Here is a 15,021-nt window from a genome sequence, read left to right as displayed (position 1 = left end):
AGAGAGAGAGAGAGAGAGAGAGAGAGAGAGAGAGAGAGAGAGAGAGAGAGAGGCTGAGTGACTGAGTGAGTGAGTCTCGCACAACAAAGAGGAACAGCAGAGACAAACAATCGGTCTTGGAAGCGCGGAAATGACGGAAGGGTCTCTCTGCTTGAGTTTTCGTAAATTTTTCAAATATCTCTAAAATTCAAACACCTAATTTCTTTTCATAAATGCAAGAAAATATCCTTGCATCTTTACATCTCCATTTTTTTATGTCCATGTTAGAAAATCGATTCATCCACTATTTATGCTATAATTTTAGAAAGGACGTCGTTCCGAAACCTTTTAATTCCCCTTCGACGCACCAACTAAAATTTGTGATTCGTTCGGTTGTCCTTCTCTTGTCTAATAAAAATTTAATCGCATTCGATGGATTTATGAGAACAGCAAGTGTAACGAGAGCGCGTGTCGCTCGACGTTCTCGAAATGAAGCCCTCTCTAAAATTGTCGCATTTGATATAGCCGTCGATCTCCGATGAAGAGACCGTCGCCCGATCGATCTCTCTCAGCCGTGCTTATCTCGCGCGTATATACCCTCCCCGAATCGATCGATGCCGAGAAGAGAACAATTCGATCGGGACAAGGTGTATGGGAATGATTAGACGATGAGAGAGCGATGAAGCGCGTGAACCGCGGTCGGAGTGACGGCTGGACTTAAGTCTTAGTGAATATCCTTACACTGTAACGGAGGGTCAGTGGGAACGCTGTCCCGGTAGCTGGAGTGATGGAGAGAGTGTTGGTGGTGGTGGTGGTCCATTCAGGTTCAGGCAGATGGGGGGTAGTTGTCTTACCATGCTGGAGCCAACCTGCTGCAGTAGCCCGATGCCCTGTTGCGACGACGTCGAGGATACGGACGGTCGCCTCGACCCGCGAATACTGTTGAAGCTCGAGCTGAGCAGGTACGGCACGCTGCTACTCGTGATCGGCATTCCCTGATGATGAACATGAAAATAAAAACATATTTCGAGTCTTAGCGACGACAAGCTTAAGTAGGCGTTATTAAAATGTCGTCGTACGAGCTTACCGGTATCAACGTGTTACATTACTGATACGTTGTTGATACGTCGATGCGAGATATATATAATTGAGATCGATTGCAACGTGTGACTTTTCGTCGCTGCTCAATAGCATTTTACCGCCGCGACGATATTATTGACGTCTTGTGTTACGAGAGAATATAATTGGCTCGTTATATCTCGCCCGCGTATCGCAACAACGATATGCGCGTCGCATGACGAAAGGGTGTTAAACAGCGAGGAAATTACCAGTGTTGGGCACACTGAGAGAAATTATCCGATAAAAAATTAACAAACGAAAATTAATAAATTCCGATCAATGTTTATATCCGATCAGGATATCCGATTATTTTCAATTAACGTTTGTCAAACTTTATCGGACTCTAGACTTCGATTCGAAATAATTGTTATTTTGTTAACGAGAATTTTTACGTTTTGAATTGTTAGAAAAAATAAGAGAAAATAATAACTGGACAGTTGTTATTTTCAGAGAGGCAGCGGTTTCCATGTGGAGCGTGATTCTTCAATTTTGATCTGTGTGCACTTAACCTACGTTGATAGCTCTTCCTCGCGGTAATACCGTGTGGCGATCAATTAGCAAAGCCGATTTATTTCTGCTTTACGTCATTGCTGCGTGATCAATAGTGGGATTCGTTTCTATAGTAGGCGGCAGCAAGTTTTCCAATTGTTCTGAAGCGTAATAATGTCAGTGGGTCATATTAGTTCGAGCTTCCAGGCGATTCGGTATGCCAACAGCACAAATGAATTCGCCAAGTGCTCAATTTTCGCGATTGGAGATTTATTCTCACCAAAACTCCCATTTCCGCGTTTCACATCAGCGCTGCACATTATCTGCTCTTCTCATTTCCAGTTCCCAAATGTGGTTTTTTTGTTTCTTTTGTTCGTCTCTTTAATTGTATTCTTCTTCAAATTTTTCGAGTAGAATTCCACTCGAAAAGTAGAGTGGCAGCCGAGTTAATTAAACTCGAGCGACTTCTCGCTCGAGCAGAGTAAATTCTCCGCTGTGAATCGTTGAATGAATATTTCCATTCGAGATTGTACAATGAATCTGATATGAAGAGTTCACTCTGGTCGAGTGAAGTATTCGTTCGTACGATTCATATGAAATGGCGGTGTTTTTATTATCGTTTCGGGTAAACTATCATTCGTTTTGAGCAAGCGACTGCGCGTTAGGGCACGTGTAGGGCAAAACACCCAATTATTGATCTACCTTAGTAATTGTCACTCTGAAGAAATCTAATTTTTCTTGTGACCTCAGTAGCGATTGTTTGCAGTTTCAGTTGTGAAATTCTCTTTTGGAATCCTTGAGTGTAGGCAAGAAGTTTCACTGCAACGCTGAGGTCGCGAGGAAAACCAGATTTATTTCTAAAGTGTCTTTGACTAAAGGCACGTCGATAATTGGATATTTCACCACGGTTGATGTTCCCCCCGCTTCTCGACGAGTTAACTAAGTTCAGTGTGGTCAGAAAATAATACGTGTATATGTAACATTATGTACCGTGGGCGGTGATAAATTGACACTTGAGCCTCGTCGTTCTTGCTGGCCGGTGCTAGAGTGCCGACGGATCGGCAGGCTTCCACCGGGTGTCGCGCCCGGTGAGCTCGCGCAAGACGGCGCTATTCGTATTTTCGGTGTCATCAGGGTGTTGTCCGAGAGGCGTCTGTTCGTGAATGTGTTAGCTACTCTCAGGAAATTGCTGTCATTATTGCCGGACGAGGTGAACCACCCGCCGAACATCACTGCGACGAACAAACAAACGCTCATCGTTAGTCGACGTCGCCGCTGTCAGTGCCGCGAGATTTTCCCAGGGAAAATCAGATCTGTTTATTTCTTTCCTCCCAAGAAGAAATACTTCAAAGAAATACTCACTGGCCATTGAATTCTTCCGCGCCACATTTTCCGCGGACGCCGTTGATATGGATCCTAAGTGAGGAAACGTGACTTTAGCGTCGTAGTAAATTCGGATTACCTTTGCCTGCTCCTTATATAGCCAGAGAATGGGCCTGTAGTTCCCATAAACATTAGTTACAGTTAATGGAGCTTTGACTCGCTGTCCGTCTCCCGGCAATTCCGTCTAAAAGGGTTGGCGGATTTATTGAACCTTCGCTTATCCTAACTAGTATTTATGGGAACCAAAGCGTCACTTCATCCACCACGTGGAAAAGAAGTGTCGTCGGTGTATTTTTAACCGATGCACGTGAGTTTCAGCAAAGAGATATGTGCCGGAGATTAAAGTGGCAAAAGAATTTCGAGATCGATGAATCGCAGAAAAACTGGCAAAGATTTTTATTTTTGCACACTCGACTCGGGGAACACACTCTCTACATTTTTTCAACTAAAGTTCCACTCGAGATCCAGACCAGATCATGTAGAGCGAATTCTTCCACTCTAAGTCGTCAAGTAAGAATATTTTCATTCGAGATTGAAAAGTGAACACTATTGTGATTTCGATATTTTCACCCGTTTCGAGTGAAACTTCACTCTGAGAAATTTAGAGAGTGCCCTCGCCCGAGGACGAGATTAAAAGAGAAACGTCAAATATCCTCTCAATATTCGTACCGATACTATTCTTCCTGGCCATATCCTCGGCCGACGAGGTCTTGCGTTGCTCGATGCGTAAATTCGGAATGTTGAACGGCACCACATGTACGTTATCAGTACTGTACTGATGTCGCAGAGATCGATACTTGTCTGGGCTCGGTAGCGAGAGATTGTCGAGCGTCAATTTGTTCCTCTGATTCCTAAGTTAACAGAGACGAGAAAATTCGCCGAGTGTGATCTCCGAAATCGGCCGCTAAATGCAAATTGCACTTGCCTCTCGATGTTGTTCAGCATGTCCTGCAGCACCTCAAGCAGTAGTATGAATTGCTCAAGATTCAACGCCGGGTTCACGGTTTGCGGTAGTAGCGACGGCATAGCATGCGCCGCCATCCAATTAACCGACAGGCCGTACTTCTTGTCGGTGAGCATCAGCCTGTAAATATCTGAACGGACCGGGACGAGTAATTAGCGGGACTCGATAATTATCGTCGCTTCGTCTCCTTCGAAACGAAGTTTACGTCCTATCGTCACTCTCAATTAGTGAGACGAGCGATTGCTTATCGTCATCCAACTAAGAGATTCATCGTGTGTCCATCATCGACGCGAACCCACGTGACGCTTTACTTCACTTACTTACAACCCGCACGACGATCTCGGGTTCTTGCAGCTTGACTTTACAGAGCAGCGGTAAGATGCAGTCGATGATCTTCTGCTTCTCGAGTCGGCTCAGAATGCATGGCACCGCGTCCATCAGCACTCGCGCGTCCGCCGAGTTGTTCTGGAAGGCTTCTAGCAGCTTTGGCAGCACCACGTTGCGTATAGCGTCATCCTCGAGATAATTCGTCACGTGCGAAATCGCCACAAAAGCGGCTGTCTGATGGACAAACAAATTTGTTCTATAACGAGTTTCGTAACAAACTTTCGTATTTAATAGCTTCGACCGAACTATTGTCCCTAGGACAGACTCAGAATTTTTCATCTGTCCATTCCTGGGAATTTCTAGAAGTAGGAACTTGTATCCTAAAGCCAGGAATCAAAATGTTGGCAGAAATTTATATTCCAAAAAAGTATTAGAAATCCAAAAGAGCAATTAGAAGTCTGAAAGTTCTAATTTTCCGCGTCTCATTATCGGCTCGACAATCGCTCGTTGCGAATCACCGTCTATTTCGCAGACCCGCTTCAGACCGACGTGATTGAACGATATCCCGGAATATCCTCATAAATTCTTCCGATATTATCGATCGTGCATTCACTCACCTTCACTTGGATGTTCGTGTTCTCGAAAGACGTGTATAGCATGGAAAGCACCTCGCGCTCATACTCCTGCGGCGTCTTTTTCAGGATGAGATGCAGGTTCTCCAGCAGGGTCACCGTACCCTGAATCGACTTTCGATTGGTGAAGAGGGGCCTGCGAGCATGCAAAACGGAAGAGCGTGGAGAGACGTGTCTCTATCTCGCGATGTCAATGTCGCGCGCTCATTTCCCGTGTTTCTATACGTACTTAAGCGTAGGAAACAGGATCTGATCGTATTCCTCTTGTGTGCTGTTCTGCACGATGTACAGCACAGGCTGCAGCACGGCGGACAGCACTTCCTGGGTTTGCAATTCCGCGTGAAGATACGTCCAGATGTGCTGATACCAGAGTTTCTGTAGAGAAAACGGAAAACGCTCGCGTGACACGCGACTCGGGGGAATATCGGACGACGAAGGGATCGTCGCGTACAATTAGGGTAACAATCGGTTGACAGGGCTAGCGAAATTAAACTCGCAACTCCGACGCGGATCCGAGAAAATGTTCAAACTAGATGTCACTGCGACAGTGACTTGCGTGTCCCTGCGAGACGCCGTATCTTGACTTCTCCGCTGTGTTTCACAGCTTTTAGCCCACGAAGAAAGAGAGAGAAACGCGATTACTATCCATCAGAATGTTACGAGTTGCGTGTTCTTGGTACGTTAGAATATACGAAGCGACGACGAACAAAGAGGGAGGAAGAGATTATACTCTAGATAAAAATTGAAATTAACTCTAATAACCGACGAAAGTTCTAATTAAAGGCACCTTTGGTCAAAGACACGATCTGTAGACTGAAAAAAAGGTGCCTTATTTTTTGTACTTGTGACTATAATTACATAGTTACAACTAATTATAGTTCGAAAAACCGTATTTATATAGTAATTGCTGCTATAAATGACTATAAAATAGACATCAGATGATACATGATTATATACAAGTGATTATAATTTTAATAAGATTAAGCATTTTTTTTCTCTCAGTATATAAAAATCCAGACTAGCGCTTAAACTTTTCGATTCGCCTCAGCCCAAGTTGGTCCTGAACGTAACAAAGTTCGCGCGTACCTTCGGCATATATGGCAATAGCTCCTTCAAAGTCGTGGTATAAAAATGCTCCTTCTGACAAACGTCCTTCATCTTGCTAACGTCCAAGAATTGCAGTGCGTGCACGAACGGATCTCGGAAAAACTTGATCATGGTCAGGACTTGCGCGGTTGGCCTCTGTTCGGGATCCTTGTGCAAGAGCCGAGACACAGCCTCTCGAAGAGGCATTGGTACCAACGGCAAGATCACAGCGACTTGATCGTCCAGCTGGTTAAAGAGATGGTCGGCGGTGACAACGATGATATTTGAAAAATCGCTTATACAGCCAACAGGAAGCCGATAAAACGTAATGAAAGATACATACGTCTCGAGTTACGTTCATTTACTATATTTTTGGTAATTTAATCGCCAATTATGTTTTCGTACAATCAGTGAAAATGTAGCAATTAATATGTTGAAATGAAATAAAGTCCAGATCTTAACCACTGCAGTCATTTAGTCGCTTATCTCGACGATGGAAAGATAAAAATGAAACTTGACTGAAAATTATATTCTGTGAAAAAATTCGCGAGTTTTTTAGATTAATTTGGAGTTAAAATCAAGAATCACTTTCTGATTAAATTGCTCGACGATTAATTGGCCATTATAATTGAAATTCTATGAGTACAATGAAAATTATCATGAAAGAAGAGAAAAAGGAGAGATTGGATAAAGAGGATCGATATGAAAATATAACGATAAGTAAAAATAGAACAGAATATCGAGATTTATTCATCAAAGCCACAGAGAAAGAGAGAAAGAGAGGAATAGGAGAAGAAGAGAATCGTGCCGTGCAAAGCGTGTCGCGTGTGTGTACAATAATCCGACGCAGTGATGTCCGCAGGTGCTCGAAGGTTAAATCCCCTTAAGGATCATCCGCGTTCACTCCTTTTACAAGTCCGAATCTTCATCCCGTGCTCGGATAGATTAACTTACGGTCTCGAGTTGCTTAAGGTAATCCGAACCGCTGTGATTCGCCTGGATCAGCGGCCGGCCCTCATTGTAAATCGCGCATATCGTCATACCGAGGCTGTACATGTCGTTGCAGAAGCTGCCAAGCTTTTTCTGCTGTACTTCCGGCGCTGCAACACGTTGTTGGTGTTGCTGTTATTGTCGTTGTTGTCGCGTTACGCGTGCTACGTGAACTAGACGCCAAATCAGGACGAGGCGCGACGGATCAGCAATGCAAATGAAATCGTTTTAGCGTTTTCAGCCACGACTGGAAAGCTGCCCACGGTGATCCCCGAAGGTCCGGCTTTCGGGATCAATTGAAGCCGCCGGGGAAAAAGAGAGAGAGTGAGAGAGGAGACGCCAAACGCGCTTTGTTTATCGCGAAAGTTCGGCGGAGAATAAGCTTTCCTGTATAAATCCAATTCCATTAATGCTTCAAACAAGGTCACTTTTCTTTCACGTGTAAATAACTTCTTTCATAAAACAGATAAAACGTTGGTGCACGCGAAAGCCATACGATCTATTCTATGGAGATTTCTATTTGTGTAATGGTTGCGCCGCGCGATAAAAGCAAATTCAATCTTCACGCGTATTCACGGAGGAAATTTGTTATCGCTATATCGAGCAAAACGGATCGCGAGGACACGTTTTATATCAATCTCTAACAAGATACAAACTCTCCGTCGATCTTGTTATCGGAGTTGAATGACTCGAGAGACACGGTCTCATCGGGGAGCAACTTTCGCAGCGTGGGCAGCGTTAATAGATTTTGCGATATCTCACCTATATAGTCGAGATTCGGCTGGGTCATTTTCGACATGTGCTTCGTCCACGATTGCACCGCAATCGGTACCTCATTGGCCTTCTCTAACAAGCGAAATGCATTCTAAAGTAACGACTGTTCTGGACTCTATCGTTTCTTTCCTTTCTCTTTTTCTCAATATCAAGTCATAGACATCAAAGTACAATCAATCATAGCGAATGACCAGCGATCTGTCTTGTCGCTATCGGTTAGTTCCAACGCGCAGTTTAACGAAATTCAATTTTTTCTCGAAATTAGCAAAACTCTGACGCTGCAGCGAGAGATTACGAAACATATCGATATATAGACTCACCGGTAAACTCAAATCCCGACAACTTCCACGTGCCCCTTTTTGTAATTATAATGCTCGTTGGACAAACGTTTCTGTGGAGATATTTGATGTTGTGAAGAAACAACAGAGCCTCCGTGATCTGCAAAGTAAAGATAAACAGAATTCGTAAAACTCAATATTATACGCAGAAAAATACATACTGCAAGTAAATGTCACTTGCTTTAAGTATTTCATAAATTTATATATCTGTCATAAGTTCATCTTAAACATCAAATTTATTCAAAATACATTCTGAATCCTAAATTTTATCCCTAATTTCAGATCAAAAGTATTAAATTAAAATAAAATTTCGTTTCGCATACTATATGGAAAATCGATTCTTCGTTAAAGATAACTATTACTTGGAAGAGGGAAAACTAAACTGAGTAGACGCTTTTCTCTGCGTTTAGAATTTACCATGATTTACCGAACACTAAACGTGCGATCGCGATCGCGTACGGTGCGCGAGTCGTAGTTGAAGGAGGGGTTAACGGCATTAAGCATTCTATTACGCTTCGTAATACATTCTATTATGCGGAGGCGAACGTCGGGTGGCTCGAGAGAGTTAATTTCTCGCGGTGGTTGCACGGCAGAAACTCGTTTTTGAGAAAATTCGCTCCGATCGCTCACTCTCGTCGATCGGGTCGATCGGGCATGCGGGCCCGTATAACCTCGACTTAATTTTCCGCCAACGTGTGACCTCGTTCTATCGCGCGTCTATCGCGATATTCGTGTTTACAGAACAATGTCACGGTCGTACGTGCATGCGTACTCGAATTTCTAAATTGCCTCTTTTATTCCGAACCCCGAGGGTAGGGCGTGCAATTTCCCCTTCCGGCCGAATGTTATAAAGCGGAAATTTCACACAAAACACTTTGGAAAATGTCATCTTGCTCGAAGAGTTTCAATGTCAAAGTGTCATACAAGTTGTTGCCGCATTAATTTCGTTTTTTTCTTCACTTTCCATTTCGTTGTTTCATGTATGAAAGAGCGCGAGGCGTCATAACGTACTGCAATGCGCAAGTGTGTGGTTTTTATCGAGAAAAATTTAAATTGCCTGACTATTGAATATTATATCACAGTACACACAAGGCCGACGGAAAAGCGTTATTCGAGATATTCCGTTGCACACGAGGTTGTAAGGGCAAAAGTGCTTAAAAGCGCGCGTCGCGGCCTCTCTCTTTTTACCTCGCAGGTATCTTTCTTTATACACTCGCCGCAACGTAACGATCAGCAGACAAGCCCCGTCATAATGCCGGTGTCCCGGACTAGGAGTCGAAAAAATATCATCACCGTTCGTGGAAATACGTGGGCAAACAGATACGTGGGCAAACAGATGAAATGAAATTGATCGAACTCGAGTTACCCGGAATACGTAACAACTGCGAGAAAAAGAGAGAGAGAAAGAGAGAAGGCAAATTCGTTGCTATTTTCAGCGCACGCCGCGTGACATCGTGTTCGACGATATTTCAACGCGAGAGAACCGCAACCGGAAAATCACCTTTACGTGACTTGTAAAATAGAAGTAACGCGATATAAATAAATAACCAAGTCAATTTTAACGTTAGTCCCGCTGTCACCGTGCCAACATTGCAGTGAACATCTGTCACACGCGAATTCGTCAGTCAAAATGACGCTCGACCGCGAGAATATCGATGTATACGAACGCGATACGCTCGCATTGTTTCGGCGATCTCGGACAATTTCATTAATTTGTCGACTGTTACTTTACACTAATGTAGGGACGATGAATTGCACAGAGTGAGGCAACAGACACCGATTGCGCTATTATTGTTCATTCAGCTGCAGGAAGAGAATGAAATATCTATGTTCAGTAGGCAGCGTCGCGTATTAATCGGTCAAAATTTCCTCTGACTTGAATAATCGGCAAATCGATCGTCAAAATTAATTAATTGTCATACGATAAAATCAACAATATTTTCACTCAATTCGTGAAATTATTTGTGAATTTATATATGATTAATTGATAAAATAATAAAAAACCAATAAGAACGGCACACGGATATAAAGCTATATGATAATATCATAGATATGTTAAATATATTGTTTACGTAATCAATTTATATAATCAACAGAGTTTTATCCTTTCACAATTTATGCATAGCAATTGATTAATTTTGATGAGATTATGATTTACCGATTATTTTAGTCAACAAAAATTTTAGTCGTCTAACAATATCGACAGACAATTATCGTGTTCTCACCTGCAATAATCCGTACTTGATCTCCAGCTCGAGCAGCTCGTATTCCTTGACGAAGGTCGAGCGGTGGCTGGTGGCTGACGGATGATTCTGCTTCGCCATCGACGTGGAAGATTGCGCCGCTAGGGTGTTCGCCAGCTGTTCCTTGTAAGCCAGGACGTTCGCCAAGCTGGCAAGGACCGGCTCGGATGCGAAAGCCAATGTGTCCGCGCACTCTTCGACTTTGTACGCCTACGTTTGGTGCGTCGCGCATAGAGAGTATCGATCTATAGTGGCGGCTCGGCAAATTCACGCAGGGTTGGACATTAATCGACTAAAATTTCCTTTGACTGATATAATCGGCGAATCAATAGTCAAAATTAATCAATCGTCACATTTGTAGTCACAAGTAATTCAATCGATCGATAGAATTAATTATTAATCAGTGTATAATCAATCGAATAAAAATTTGCTTAATAATTAATTTCATTATTCGATGAAATTATTTGTGATTTTATACACGACGATTGATCAATTTATATTAATAATTGGCCGATTATATCTCGGTCGAAAAGAGAAATTTAATCGATTAACATGTTCATCGTCACGGTTTATTTAGGAGATTTTCCTCACAGATTTTATTCTTATTTATTTATTTTTTTTATATAATTAACAAACTTAGTGTAATAATATTGATATGAAAAGCTTGTTTTTTTTTGCTGTCACACATACGTGACATTGGTCTCTTGTGAAAGATCGTTGCGTCACACACAGACGAACATGTTAATGCCCAACACTGAATTCACACCAAATGGCGTACAGCACGGTGGTGGGTTATTTGCATATTGATTTGCGGGACCGTTTCAGTCAATTTGGATGCTCTTTCGACTCGGCAAAGCGAGCTCGTCAAACTCGCTAAAATTCCCCGAGTGGAAAAACAACGCGCATTCTCACATTGACTTTTAACATTACGCGTGCACGTAATATACATATACCTGCAATAATTTAGGATGCGAGAAGCGCTCCATTCGTGTGGCACCTTCGCGCAGTATGTCCGTGACCGCCTCTTTGCGTTTTGGTTTGTGTAGTTTTTCAACGGATCGTTTGTCGAATAGAAAAATCGAGACCTCCTGTAAGCAAAACACCAATAACGTTGTTCTCCATCCACGCTTCGCGTCGCGAAATCTAGAGTTCCTCAGATAAAAATTAGGACACCGCGTGATGATTCCTGATCGGATACGCCGTTAATAGAAAAAAGCCTATAGGATTGAGAGAGAAACTCCAAGATTGAAATGATGAAATACGCTGCAACTTCTCTCTCATTCACTTCCTCCTTACAAATGGCGGTCTTAACTTTTATTTGAGAAACTCAAGCGAAACCCATTGAAGAGATTTGTCCGGAGAGCCAAAGGACTCGAGCTGTGCAAGGATTAAGTCAGCTTATGCCATTACGATATGACGTACTATAAAAAATGAATCAGTGAAACTGTTAACACTGTTGATTAAATTTTGTAGTTGGAATTCCTACGTCAAACCCTTAATTTGGTTTGATTTTTTATTAAATTCGCTCAATTGCAGTGTACAGAAAAATTGGCACAGCCTTGACACTTGGTTTTTTTTAATCTGATTTCTTTTCCGATATACTACTTTGCTTTGAATAACAGTGCAGAGTTAGTTACCATTCTGTCCTTTTTTCGATATCCGTCGTAAATTCGCCAGGCGTTCTCGGGACCGGCCGTGGCGGATTGCTTGCCGATCTCGTACATGTTGCGGATCGGATCGGGCAGCAGGTCGCTCGGCGCCGTGCCTCTGGACTTCGCGAACATGATGCGAACACGGTGGTCTCAGCAGTAAATCGGACTCGGTCGTCTATTACCTGCCGAACCGAAAATCGTAATCCACGTTATCCTAAATTATTATGGAAAATCACTGACGCGCAGGAAACACTATCAAGAAACGCGCTGGAAACAATATCAGTTCTCGACGTTGCACCGCAGATACACCGGACTTGTATTTGATCTGTGCTTATCGATGACCTGTATTATTAATACATATTATTAACGACAGATTTGTATTTGTATTTGTCAAATACTTTTTCCCGAGGAAAAAGTATTTGACAGTTCTGGCCATAATTACACCGTTGAAATTATAGCCAGGAAAACTATTTGTGAAGTAAGCGTCACTATGTTGTTAATAACTTGGCATGCACGTCGCTACTACTATGGAACAAAAGATATAGTGCACAAACCAGAAATATTTAATTGTGGGCAACACAATTATATCACCCGAATTATCTTTATGTGATTGAAAATGTGAATAGTTGTATTGATTCGATTACTTTAGTACATGAACGCGTGATCTGATTGTGGCAATCAGAAATTGGTTGGAGTAACCATGTGTGTGTGTGTGTGTGTGTGTGTGTGTGTGTGTGTGTGTGTGTGTGTGTGTGTGTGTGTGTGTGTGTGTGTGTGTGTGTGTGTGTGTGTGTGTGTGTGTGTGTGTGTGTGTGTGTGTGTGTGTGTGTGTGTGTGTGTGTGTGTGTGTGTGTGTGTGTGTGTGTGTGTGTGTGTGTGTGTGTGTGTGTGTGTGTGTGTGTGTGTGTGTGTGTGTGTGTGTGTGTGTGTGTGTGTGTGTGTGTGTGTGTGTGTGTGTGTGTGTGTGTGTGTGTGTGTGTGTGTGTGTGTGTGTGTGTGTGTGTGTGTGTGTGTGTGTGTGTGTGTGTGTGTGTGTGTGTGTGTGTGTGTGTGTGTGTGTGTGTGTGTGTGTGTGTGTGTGTGTGTGTGTGTGTGTGTGTGTGTGTGTGTGTGTGTGTGTGTGTGTGTGTGTGTGTGTGTGTGTGTGTGTGTGTGTGTGTGTGTGTGTGTGTGTGTGTGTGTGTGTGTGTGTGTGTGTGTGTGTGTGTGTGTGTGTGTGTGTGTGTGTGTGTGTGTACCATGAGTATATTCTTTTAGTTTTTTACGCAATTGCAACGCGAAGTGTCAAACTTGTCGATTTTGATCGGTTATAACGTTTTACAAACTACTCCGCGATTGTTGCTTCGTTATATACAGATTTACATCTAAATTTCCGTCTCTGCGAGAAGGATATAAGTGAATCGGCAAAATTCATTCGTTCGTTCGTGAAATCGTGAGTTCATATTGCTTCGTTTTTATATTCAAGTAAAAACTCGAATTCCTTGAATTGCACTCTATATACCTTTTTTAAATATCATTATTTATATAATTTATTTTTTTACAGGACGATCAATTAAAAAAGAGAAGTTTTTAATTCTTCGCTCGGTATTAGTAATAAGCGTATCGGAAAATTGCCGATGATTACTTCGATGCATTCGTGTGTGCCAAATTTCCGAAAAACATAATTAAATCGCCGGGACTCTTTTGTGTATTCCCGCTTTCATTCGCGTGTTTCGTTCGTTTCATTTTTACGCTCGAATAATCGGAAGTTAACGGAGACTTTAATCCATTAATTAGGATGAAAAAAATATGTTATATCGACTACTAGTTATTGCGCGATATATTGGGAATACAAGTTAAATACCGGCAATTTTACAACCAATCTTTAATTTACCAATATTAAATATACTCTCTTGATTTCGCAGAGTTCGCCATTACTCGTCGCAATAGCTTGATTTTACTTATTGTTCGCAGACATATCACGGATTGGAAAAAAAATGTTTATTTAACCACACAGTGAAACAATTATAGTCGGGAAACCCATTATTCCAGTAAACGCTACTGTAGCGTTACTGGCAGTAGCTTCATACGTTGCTATTACTCTTTTGTCAGGACAACAAAAAGATATGATTGCCGCCGAAAATGACAATAATTCTTAGCAAAATCAACCGTTCTTTCTCTCAATGCATGGATAGAAAATTTTCTTGTATTTGTCAGATGTTCTGTATTTCGTAGGAAAGAATCCTCTTTCCGGTTTAATCTATTTCATTTAATTTTTTCCAGAGGAATGCGTCGTAATCTACGATCGATTTTTCCTTTGTGAGAATTTAATTCGAAATCTCTCGGTGCTTCGGTTAATTAAAATTTTTCCCCGTACATGTTACACCGTACCCGTACATAATACTCCAAAGCCCACGGCATACTTTAAATGCGGGACTGAATCTATCCGAAGCCATTATAGGCCAGCAACGATTTTAATGATCAACATTGAATGTTTCATTCAACCTGCGAGCGTGGACGAGGTCTCGTTACTCATTTGCAGCTTAATTTGCGAATAGCGCACGCTCGCGCGATGTTAAATAACCGTGTGGCTATCGAATTTAATAATTCGATATCGAAATATCAGTCCCACATACTGAACGAATAAAATGTAGCGCTAACTTTAAAAGAGCGAGAGCGGCAAAGTACAAAGAGATCCACAACGAGTGCAACGCGATCACGTTAAGCCACATATCGATTGGTCGTAAAAAAAACGTTGAAAAAGAATTGAGTCAATTGTATTTTTGAAAAAGGAAATAGAGAAATTCATTGATATTCCTCACACGCATATAGGACGATATTTTATGAAAGAAGGGATCGTCGAATCGCTAACTCTCCCCTAACATATGTAACGCAGTACGACCATTTTCGCGAGATAAGTGAAATCCTTCGGAAGGGTCGACCGAATAATAGAGGGACGAGAGAGCCGAATGAAAGCCAAACGAAGGAAGAAGGGACAGGGGTAGCGGACAAATATATATATATATATATATATATATATATATATATATATATATATATATATAT

At 42.1% G+C, this 15,021-nt stretch overlaps 2 protein-coding genes across 14 annotated transcripts in view; one reads left to right on the top strand and one right to left on the bottom strand.

Annotated features, from left to right (window-relative positions):
- LOC116842709 (DDB1- and CUL4-associated factor 11-like) overlaps positions 1 to 15,021 on the top strand; it is a 34,067-nt gene that overhangs the window by 4,307 nt on the left and 14,739 nt on the right. The gene's annotated exons all lie outside the window — the stretch shown is intronic.
- LOC116842707 (SCY1-like protein 2) overlaps positions 1 to 15,021 on the bottom strand; it is a 23,824-nt gene that overhangs the window by 6,081 nt on the left and 2,722 nt on the right. For 2 of the 3 annotated variants that reach the window (XM_032812284.1, XM_032812285.1), the window contains exons 2-16: positions 11,962 to 12,158; positions 11,278 to 11,412; positions 10,307 to 10,534; positions 8,064 to 8,181; positions 7,732 to 7,815; positions 6,934 to 7,079; positions 5,980 to 6,225; positions 5,123 to 5,268; positions 4,879 to 5,029; positions 4,255 to 4,495; positions 3,896 to 4,064; positions 3,640 to 3,821; positions 2,950 to 3,003; positions 2,578 to 2,819; positions 721 to 974 (exon numbers count right to left, since the gene is read on the bottom strand). In XM_032812284.1, the coding sequence (XP_032668175.1) occupies positions 735 to 974; positions 2,578 to 2,819; positions 2,950 to 3,003; positions 3,640 to 3,821; positions 3,896 to 4,064; positions 4,255 to 4,495; positions 4,879 to 5,029; positions 5,123 to 5,268; positions 5,980 to 6,225; positions 6,934 to 7,079; positions 7,732 to 7,815; positions 8,064 to 8,181; positions 10,307 to 10,534; positions 11,278 to 11,412; positions 11,962 to 12,108 (2,529 nt within the window). In that variant the 5' untranslated portion in view covers positions 12,109 to 12,158 and the 3' untranslated portion in view covers positions 721 to 734. The remainder of the gene's footprint in view (positions 1 to 720; positions 975 to 2,577; positions 2,820 to 2,949; positions 3,004 to 3,639; positions 3,822 to 3,895; positions 4,065 to 4,254; positions 4,496 to 4,878; positions 5,030 to 5,122; positions 5,269 to 5,979; positions 6,226 to 6,933; positions 7,080 to 7,731; positions 7,816 to 8,063; positions 8,182 to 10,306; positions 10,535 to 11,277; positions 11,413 to 11,961; positions 12,159 to 15,021) is intronic. The other variant, XM_032812286.1, reaches the window with a different exon arrangement.

The sequence above is a fragment of the Odontomachus brunneus genome, unplaced genomic scaffold (genome assembly GCF_010583005.1).
Source record: "Odontomachus brunneus isolate Ranch 3 - 2012 unplaced genomic scaffold, Obru_v1 Obru_scaffold_026, whole genome shotgun sequence".
Classification (NCBI taxonomy): domain Eukaryota; kingdom Metazoa; phylum Arthropoda; class Insecta; order Hymenoptera; family Formicidae; genus Odontomachus; species Odontomachus brunneus.
This window is presented reverse-complemented; position numbering and strand designations above follow the sequence as displayed.